Here is a 10,835-nt window from a genome sequence, read left to right on the forward strand (position 1 = left end):
AATCACATCATACATAGCTACTGTTGACCTGGATAACGTTTTACTATCTCCCCAGCTTTCTTGCCTTAGGCTGATGCGACTGGGACAGAAAGAGCCACACCAGACAAAATGAACAGTTGGGTGTGATTAGATATCAGAGGGAAAGCGTTTGTCCTACAGATGCTTTTCTCATAATTCTTTTAAAACTGAAGAAAAGTATGGATGCTTTTCATGATTCTAAAAAGTAACATTTTGATAGTATGACTGGAATCATTTCTTAGCTAAAATTATTAGCTAAAAAGTGGTTGTGTCTTGCATTCATATTATGTTCAAATAACATGAAATAAGCTATCTGTTGGAGTAGATACATGATGCAGAAATTAAGAAAAAGTACCTACATTGTAATACCAAAGGCCACAGTTGATAGTACAGATAGTGAAATGGATGTAGGCTATCTGGGTGACCTAGTGGCTGTGTGGGCTGCAGCTGTTGACTTTAAGAAGTGTCCAGCTGCTTCCTGCTTCAGAGTTAAAGGAGAGGAAGGAATGTCGAATCATATCTTAATTTTTAGCTCAAGAGCTGTTCATATTTACAATTTCACTCTTATAAACTATTGTTCCCCCCTCTGTTCTTAGATAGCTTTTATAAGTTTAACATTTCTGATCTCAATCTATACCTGGTGTCAACTCGGTGGCATTTCTTCCTTTTTCCCTTTGATAAGATTTTTATTAGGAAGAGAGTGTATTTTGTGAAAATTTTTTCTGTGTTAGTCACAATGTCAAAAATATGACAAACTGGCCATTTGGGATTTGGATCTAATACAGATGCAGTTTTGCTTAAGCTGCAATGTTTTGTTTTTTTTTTTGAAATTCTGAATTGTCTATTCTGTTAAAGAATTGGAATCTCCATTTGGTCATACACATTTCTTGCTGGGTCTGTAGAATTAGAAACTGAAGTTTGCATTTACAAATGCCTGTGCAGTCACAGCTGTTCTAGTCACTTCATAGAGATAGAGCATAATTTTCCAGGTGCTTGTAGCCACCAAGACTCTAGATCCTGGAGGATTCATTGATTTACATTGACTTTCTGATTTTCTTCTATAGGGATGAAAGTTTGTATTGGACTTGGTTTTGCCTAAACCACAATAACAAACACATTCAAATTTATAGTACCTGAGGCAAAAAATCATACATTTCTATCTCCCTTTCCAAGCTCAAAGGAGTCAGTCCAAGTGAGATAGGACACATGGGACTCTCTGGGGTCTCAGCTGCTTTTAATTTTATTGCCCTAGACTGAGCCTTTTCTGGAATTCACATTAGTCTGCTAGGTCAGAATCGGCTTGTTGTGCAATACTTAGGTATAAGGTCAAAGAGAACTAGAAAAAAGTGATAGACAATTTCCTCTAATTTTTTAATTAATAGGTTATAATTTTTTTTTAAAGAAAGGGTTTACGCTATGGCCCAGCCTGTCATGTTTTTGTCACTGAATATAAAGAAGGTTAGAAATGTCAGCTGAATTTTCTCCTGTTTTTTATTCTATTTTAAATTGAATTGTTTTGCTCATTTCTAAATCAGGCAGTTCAAATTTTGTTTGTGTAAATGCTACTGATTTTGTGTACTGGTTTCCTTTTACTCTATTCAGTTCTAACACTATTTTTGATGACACCTTTAATACTTTCTATGCATGAGAACATCCATTGGCAAACGGACCATCTACTACTTCCTTTCCTACAAGGATATCCTTTCTTTCTTTCTTCCTTTCTTCCTTTCTTCCTTTCTTCCTTTCTCCCTTTCTCTCTCCCTCTTTCTCTCTCTCCCTCTCTGTCTCTCTCTCTCTCTCTCTCTCTCTCTCTCTCTTTCTCTTTTTTTAAATTTTATTTAATCATTTTTTACTGTCCAGATTTTATCCCCCTTCCGGTCCACCCTCTGACTGTTTCACATCCCACACCTCCTCCCCTCTCAGTCTCCACAAGGATGTCCCCACCCCACCCCCACCTCCCACCCCTCCAGACTTCCCTACTCCCTGGGGACTCCTCTATCTTAAGGGTTAGGTGCATCTTCTCTGATTGGGTCTAGACCCAGCAATCTCTGCTGTATATGTGTTGGGGGGCCTCATATCAGCTGGTGTATGCTGCCTGGTTGGTGGCCCTATCTTGTGCTTGCCTTAACCATTCTGGCTAAGACTTTTAGAACTACCTTGAGCAGACACCCATGTTTTGTTTCTGATCTCAGAGAGAAAACAATCAACTTTTTATTGTGGCCTTTATTGTCCTGAAGTATGTTCCTTTTGAATTTATGCTTTTGAAAAAAAGTTTAATTATGTTGAATTTTTCCATCATTTCGATGATCATGTGGTTTTGTACTTTATTTTGTTATTATAGTGTCTAACATCTATTGATCAATTATACTTTTGTATACTTTTATACTTGTATACTTTTTCCTGACATAAACCCATCTTAATCTTAATCCAGAAACGGATGACTCAAGGCCCATGTGTGTAAATCAGAGAAAAGGCAGACTTTCCTACCCTGAGACACTAAATTCCAGGAAAGAGCACAAGCTGAGATTTGTAGTCATGAAGATGAGCAAGCTCAAACAAACTAAGGTTGAGCATAGAGCAGATTTTACTTGCTTGCTCACACAGAGTGCAAACTAGTAAAACCTGCCATGGTCTGGAGATGTTCTGATCAAGTAAAAATGACTAAAAACTTCTTAATATACCTCAGTATAACTTCAGTATTTTTATTTAGTGACTGTTCATTGAATTCGTCTCAGTGTGACTGCTCTTCTAGGCAGTGGGAAACCAGAGACAACAGCATTTGTACTGTCACTGAACTCAAGTAATGCAGGAATAAAAGAGACAAAAGAGTAAGGGGAAATAGTCGAGAGGAAAAATGTAAGTTGAGGAAATATGATACCAATAAAATGGTGATGTGATAATGGGTGGGTGAGTGGATGAGCCATTTAGATTCCATTCCAGTCGGCTTTTAAAAAGATCTCTCTGGCTGCAATGTGTAGACTGTACTGTAATATAGAAGAACTCCGAAGAGATCGTTTGATCATTTATGTGAAAGAGGATGGTGGACTCTGATGAGGGCAAGTGGATCTAAGATAATTTGCAAGATGGCCTACTCTGATGAGGGCAAGGGGATCTAAGATAACTTGCAAGATGGCCTACTTATTATGGCTGAAATGTGTACTTTAAGCTTCTCAGCTAATACATATGGCTTATGTAGTTTCTCTGTGTACTGGCGTTGACATACATATGGTACAAGGAGAACTGTTGATCTCATCTTCTTCTTTCTGGATACGAAGAAAGAGAGTACATCCAGAGGGTTAACCCAGTCCTGGTATATCCATTTAACAAAAAATAAAGGACTGTTTTATTTTCAACCTAGTAAATATGAGAAGAGAATTTTTAGAGATTGAAAGCAGTTTGTGAAAAATCTGTTTCCTAGCATATACATAAAACATTGAAAATCTTGTATAAACCTCTAAGTTCTTTCTGATAACCCCACAACCTCAGTCCCTTCCATGAGTCAAGGTGACTCTCCTCCGGTCTATCACAGAGTTGTTTTTAGGCTCAGCTATGTCTAATCTCTGGTCCCTAGGAATAGGTATGCAATTCTACATGCACAATCCCTCTGTAGATAGCAAGACTCTGTGCTAGTAACTGTATGTTGTTTAGTGGAAAGCTTCTGAGCCCTTTAGAACGGAATCATCTTTCCTGCTTCATGTCACATCTTTCTTATTTGGTACACTTTGTAGATTCTACCAGTAAACATCCTGCATAACACAATATTCCCAGCCTTAATAGCTAACTAGAAAACAGTTATATGACTTCTCAGTTACTTACTTCCTAGTCTATATTTTGTAGATTTTCTTCTCAGGATAGAAAATATAGACAACTGATAAGAGCTGAGTGTCATAAACAGAATATCTGAATATGAAACTCCTGATCTCCAGGGATCACCACCTGGGTACCCAGATGTCACCCAACCTGATTGCAGAACTTTCTTCTCTTTCCCACATCTGGATGTCATTCATTAATACTTGATAGTGAAGTGTGAAGGACAGCAGTAAAATGGCCTTCCCTTGGTGTGTTCTTTAGCAATTCTAATAAATATCAGCTTTTCCCCAGGTTTGGAGGAATCTCTTCTTCTAAAGGCCTAGTTTATAAACACTATTATCTGCTGTTGTAATATGGAAATCATTCTAACCAAAGCCATAATCTATGATATTGTGATTAGTAAATATTATTTTTGCTAATGAGTGGTTAAAAACACCACAAAAATTACTGCTATATGGATTTTATGTTGGCTTCTAAAAGCAATTATCCCTATAAAAAGACTTGTCAGTGCTAGGTTTTATAATCTGGTTTTTTTTTAAATCAAATCGTAATTTTTACTTATTCACACAGTGGTTATAAACACAAAAATGCAGGACATGGGGAAGGGGATGACACTGGAGCATGGGTGTTCAGAGAGAGTACAGATATCTTTCAGAACAGGGTATCAGCTGGGTGAAGGTTCAGGGGACAGGTCACTATGACTCTGCCTATGATTCACTTGTCCTTATCTAAGTTGGTACTATCTGCCAAAGCTACCTATTTACAAGGTCTATGACTGCTCAGGCTGGTAAATTTCCACAAATGCTACCTGTTTACAATAGCTTATAGCCATCTGTTTCAGTGTTTTTCCACAGAGACCCAAGACTTTGTGTTAGCATGCATATATGACAGGCTTATTGCTCATTCTAGGCCTATAGCTGATTTTAGGCCTTCAGTGTATAAGCAGGGTTGCCCCTGACATCTCCTTCCTTCTCTAAGTATAGAAGGGCTGTGGGAATTCTAATCTTGTGAAGGCGGGGATGGAGGCCTGACCTCCAGTAATTGAAGAAGACTTTGTAATGACTCCAGTCCCTCTGTCGTTGTCCAGTGAAGCATGAGGGCCATACACATCCTGATGTCTTTTTCCTGGAGAGGGGAAAGTTTTGACATCAGCCCCTATGCAGTCAGGCTTGTCCCTCAGGGAACCCAGAGAGATATTTTAAATTTTTATTTATATTCCCTTGCAGTGCTTAGACTCGAAGCCTAAGCAAGAATTCAGATTGCCAGTCAGAGGGGGTTCTGGTGGCCCCTCTCTGCTTGATTTAAGGGTGGAAGTCCCCTCTTTTAGGTTGAGTGGAGATGGGTTTTGGGAACACCCTGGATAGAGTAACAACCTCATCTTGCGTCTCGTGGTCCTCCATAGCTAACTTATGTTAATGTATCTGAATAGGTTTTGCTACCAAATTATCTATCTGTTGTTTCACAAAGTTAGTCAGCCTATTTAAGGCCCAGGGACCAAAAGAAATGAGCAAAAATAACCCAATTAATGGTCCCAAGATGGGAGGAAGTAGGGTTTCAACCACGGAGAGGTTGAAAACCAATTCTTGTACCAGCTCTCATCTTTCTTTTTCTCTCTCTGTCTTTGCTCAGGGCCTTCTCTGACCCTTTTTCATGCTCTCTTTAACTGTCCCTGTCTTGTCTATGTAAAAGTAACATTCTTCTTTAAGGGCTGTACACAGTCAAGAGCTGTACACAGTCTTTTCTATTGTAAAAGCATAAATCAAGTCCAATAAATTCCCTTGCAATTTTTGGAGATCACTTCAGACAGCAAAATGAGGAATTTCTTCAAATTAGTGATGTCAATCTCTAGCTGTTTGATGTCCTTGTCAATGGCCGATTGAAGTTTTGAGTAGTGTAAGTCCAGAGGCCAGCATCAGGATTAGAACTTCTAACAGCAGACATCATGGGTGATTCATTTTTACCTGAGATACTGCCCAGGTTAGAGCTCCTGGGAGGCCCACTTCCTCTGGGTTTTGTGAGGTTGGGTACAGAGCTGCCGCCAGGGATCTGCTCTGTGCTCAGACCTGGACCGAAAGTAGGACCTATAATCTGTTTTTTAACAAAGGGCTGCTAGATGTTTTCGGGTTCTTTTCCACTGAAAGGATTCTTGATTTACTGTCTCCTCAAAGCACAACCACTAAACATGAGATCTCATTCTTACCCTTGCCCTGACAACTAGATCTTCAAGACACTAGAAAAGAAAACTAAGTTTCACTTTCAAAAATATATCAGTTTCTTCAAATCTGTATACTTGATATCATTTGACTTTTTATGTGTTTAAAATTAAGAAAAAGATAAAGCCTTAACTTAGAATCTTGCAACATGAGTTTGAGTTTTGACAACTACTAATGGAATTTAGAGAGAAAAAATATTACAATATGTGTTTTAATAAGAAGTTCTGGCAAGGCTGAAACTCATTCATCACAGCTCTGTGTTCTATTCATGTGCCCCAGGAACTAGCAATACAAGATTTCACCAATTCAGTAGGACTAAAGGATTGACTCATTCGTTATGTTACCCACCAAGGTTCCACAATCATCAGATACATTTGTAAAGAATAAAAACAAGATTGTAGAATCAACAAAGTATATAGAAGGATTCTTCTTCTTTTCTCACGTCATTAACAAAACTGTATCTCAGATAGCAAAAAGAAATCTGAAAAGATTGATATTAGAAAATTCAAATTACCATCTCCTTCATAGACAGTAGTAATTCCCTGCTGAAAGCAGTTAGATTAATATGCTTTGAAATATAGTTAATTCAAAACACTACATTCTTTTTCTCAAAGATTTATCTATCTATCTATCTATCTATCTATCTATTTATTTATTATACAATTTTCTGCCTGTATGTGTGCATGCCAGCAGGTCAGAAGTGGGCACCAGATCTCATTATAGGTAGTCATGAGCTACCATGTGGTTGCTGGGGATTGAACTCAGGACCTCTGGAAGAACTGCCAGTGCTCTTAACCTCTGAGTTACCTCTCCAGCCCAATACTACATTCTTATATTTTGGCCTATATGGTCCCATGAGGGATGAACCCAGACATGTTTGTTTACTTCAAAGTGAAACAAGAACTCTGATTAGCTTTAAATAGGGACAGAGTTGATTTGGCAATAACCTATACGAAATTGTATTTTCTTCATTTCTAATACCTCAGTGATTGGATTTCTAAATGCAAACTCACCCCAAACTTTATCCTATTAAAAATATGGAGAGAAGCATTATTTTTGAGATTCATAGTAATTAACTCATTGTGTTTCAGACTCTTGATTGATAACAAATTTCACTTTACTATATTTTATGTTTGATGGTGAACACCTATAAATCGGGGTGCTCTTTGTGCTTTTAATCCTTTAGTAGAGATATAAAATTCTTCTGATACTGAAAGAGGCACACCCGTTTAGCTTACATTATAGCCTTCATTTGTATCTACCCAAATACCAAGTCTTGGAAGCATCAAAATCTCATTCACTTATCCCAAAGTTATGTGGCAGAATTCCGCTGATGACAGTCACTTGCCTTTCTCCAACTAAAGTTTCTGCTAGAAACGTCAACCAGAGTAAATTTTAAAAGAAATAAGAAGATCACGCTTCATTTTAATTGTAGATGTATAATGATGGCTAATAAGTAACAGGACATTGAGACTTAGCAGAAGTGGGATTGAATTTTCCTGGTCTTGACATCACTGAATTCAATTAAGGCATTTGTATAATCCAAAAAAGGTTGGTAATACAAATAGCATATAGCTCCTACTTATTTTGTATGTGAAGATAAGATGTAAAAATACTGAGATTATGGAAGAAAGATGGTATCTAAATCTATGCTATCTTATGATAAAACATCTCAGTAATGGGGTATGAAGGAAAAAATTTAAAATCTTTTGTTGTTTGTTGGATGAATTCCTGAGAACAGTCTCAAAAAAACTTAACTTGGCTCAAGATGAATCTGTGAAAATGTCCTAATCATGTTCTATGAATTTGTAACTGTCTCTTCAGAAATAGTTGAAAAAATACTTGCATGTATGTATGAGCAAAGCCAACCTGGAGAAAAAGTTCAGAAAAGAAAAAGAAGTAATATGTATATCTATTTAACAAATGCTTTATAACTGTATTTTTGTGAAGGCATAATAAGTTTTTTTGAAAATAACATAATATCCACAGCCAAATGACCATAAATTAAAAACATTAAAGTAATATTTTATTGCTGTATCTCAGCTACAATTAAAAGAATCTGTACAAGTCATTCCTTTTAGCACTTAGAAAAATATTTCCATTTGATTGCTCTTTTTTTTCTACCAAAATTAATATTTTAAAAACCTCATTGCCACAATGACTATCAGAAGGTTTCGCAACAACATATTATTTCTTTCTTTCAGGCTTGCACAGCATACGTGGATTTTATGATTTCTGTGGCCAGACTGATTCGTCAGGAACAAGGATTGCCTGTTGATGAAAACCAGCTCTCTGTGGAAATGAATAAAGTTATGGAATTGGAAAAAGAAATTGCCAATGTAAAACATTTTTTTTTCTGGGATACTGAATAATGTCAACCACTTTCTGCTTTATTCCTTCCTCTCTATGCTATTTTAAAATAAAACTGTAGCTCTTTATCCCAGTGATAAAAATGCATAGACTAGTAATGGATCATTAACTTCTGGAGAACCTTTGAAACTATAGAATTTCCTGAAATCTAAAAGACACACTAGGGCTGACAAATAGTAAAGAAGCTGTACTGTACAACAGGTGCATCAAAATCTTTCACTGGGACTTTGAGATGTCCTCATGATGCAGGAAGACCCATGCAAATGCTCCGCGGCTTTTCTCAACAATTTTACTTTATGTTAATTTGAAATACAAAGTGTCTGCTGAGATCATCTCTGTCCTGCTAGAGACTTGGTCAGAGGTCGAAGTGATGCCACTGATTTCAGACTCTGAAACTGCTGAAGTCAGGAAAACAGAAAGACCTAAGCAACAGAGCCAAGGTATTTCTGCATTTCTCCTGGTTCCAGGCAAGCCCTTGGAGACTGAACTGGCACTCTGTTCTCTGAGTCTTCCACGCAGGCATGAGCAAGTGAACTCTGGCTCTCGTCAATATTCAGGGTTGAGATTGAACCTGGCCTCAGAGTTCCTTAGCAGTGTAAGCAGAACCCTGTTCTCTCATGTCCTTACTCATCTGCTTACCACTGCCATCTGGCCTCTGCAGAAGACTAAAGACTAAAGGTCATGGAGAGTGATTTTAGATTTGCTGGGGCTATATAAATCCAATACCTACCCCTAACCAGAGACAGCCTGCTTGGAGGAGCAACTCTGTGGAGGACATTTGATAGATTACTTGTTTTTCTCAGAGGAAAACTGAATCACTAGAGAACAATTTCTTGCCCTGGGATTTTATCACTCCTATGTTCTCAGACAGTGTTCCCCTGGGCCAGCTTCGGCTCTATAGTGGTCACTCTATATTGCCTGGGACATACTTGTTAGGCTTCCTTCTCCCTTAGGCTCTGAGATTAGCTCCACTGCAACGTTATCTTTGTATTACTAATGTGTATCTTGCAGTGTGCATGTTGTCTTGTATGAAGATATTTAATATTGACTTCATCAATGAGTAGATAAGTTAGTCCAAAGGGAACATTGAAGGTCTTCTCAGCCAGTTCTCATTTTAGACCTTCCTCTTTGTGTCTTCACATTTAAAATTGCTTTTATTCTTCCCAAGCATTAACTTAAGAGTTGGTGTTATAATTTTATCTTTCAGACTAAGTGAACAAAGTTAACTTGGATGAAATTGAGTGTATGTTATAAGTTAAAAGGAAGAGAGGTCACTAAAGTAGTGGGGCCATTCTCCTTGGCCAACTTGCAGCCTATCTGCTGAAGGCTAAAAACTTGCAGAGCCAACTGCTGTAAAGTCTTGTAAAACCTGTTGCATTTTCATCCCCCCAGCTTAATTTTAACTAGAATACTCAAAGTGAGGGCAGGAGCCAGTATTTGCGAGATAAATTGGAGATGACCATATAAAAAAAATTACGATGTAAAACAGCTGGAGACCCAACTGAACTGACCATTAGCCACAAATGTTACTTAGGTGGCTTGGACAGTTACCAAGATGTCAAAAGAGTTTTCAAGAATTTGAAGCTTGATGATCTGGTTAAATTTTAATTATTACAGAATATAGATAAAATGGTAAATTTTGAACCCAAGTCAAGTTATCTTATGCCTAGTTTATAGTTTATTTTTCATCATATATGGTTATATTTTTCTAAAACCACAATTAAACATTAAATCTGTAGGCTACAACTAAACCAGAAGACCGAAATGACCCAATGCTGCTTTATAATAAAATGACATTGACCAAGCTCCAAAATAACTTTTCTCTGGAGATCAATGGGAAGGTGAGTAGAAAGTTTTTCAAGTTTGATGTGCCCTTTTCCTATACCCATTCCTGATATTACAACTTTAGATTTTATTTATTAAAACAAATTAATTTCAAAATGAATATGAATGACACTCATCATTTGATATCATGAGATGTCTTGAGGCAGAGAGATCTTTGAAACTAATATTTCTGTACTTAAGTAAAATGGGTTCAAAGACAACAGTCCTTTTAAAGGAAACTACAAGATCGTAAATGCTGTAGCAGAAAAGGGTTTGAAGAAGGTACATAGGGAGGCCTTTACATTGTCATTCTGTGTGAATTGTCAAGCAAGTAGATATTAAATTTCTTTTAAATTCTTAAAACAGACTAATTTATTCATAGAACTTTCCATGTTCTCATTTAGACCATCTATAGAAGTATTCAGAATAAAAATTAGAAACAGAATCAGGAAGTAAGAAGAAAATCTGTCTCAGAATCTACTGATGAACAGGGCATGCTTGTTTTTGTTTAGCTAGTTTCTAACACCCTGCTTTATGTTTTTGGAAGGGGGGTGTAGCAGTAGCAGTAGCAGTAGCAGTAGCAGTAGCAGTAGCAGTAGC

General features: G+C 37.2%; 1 protein-coding gene across 2 annotated transcripts in view; it reads left to right on the plus strand.

The window, feature by feature from the left end:
* Positions 1-10,835, plus strand: part of Mme (membrane metalloendopeptidase) — an 82,424-nt gene that overhangs the window by 33,698 nt on the left and 37,891 nt on the right. For both annotated transcript variants that reach the window (XM_028763461.1, XM_028763460.1), the window contains exons 9-10: positions 8,246-8,380; positions 10,151-10,252. In XM_028763461.1, coding sequence (XP_028619294.1) covers positions 8,246-8,380; positions 10,151-10,252 — 237 coding nt within the window. The remainder of the gene's footprint in view (positions 1-8,245; positions 8,381-10,150; positions 10,253-10,835) is intronic.

This window comes from Grammomys surdaster, unplaced genomic scaffold, assembly GCF_004785775.1.
Source record: "Grammomys surdaster isolate TR1022 unplaced genomic scaffold, NIH_TR_1.0 139, whole genome shotgun sequence".
Taxonomy (NCBI): domain Eukaryota; kingdom Metazoa; phylum Chordata; class Mammalia; order Rodentia; family Muridae; genus Grammomys; species Grammomys surdaster.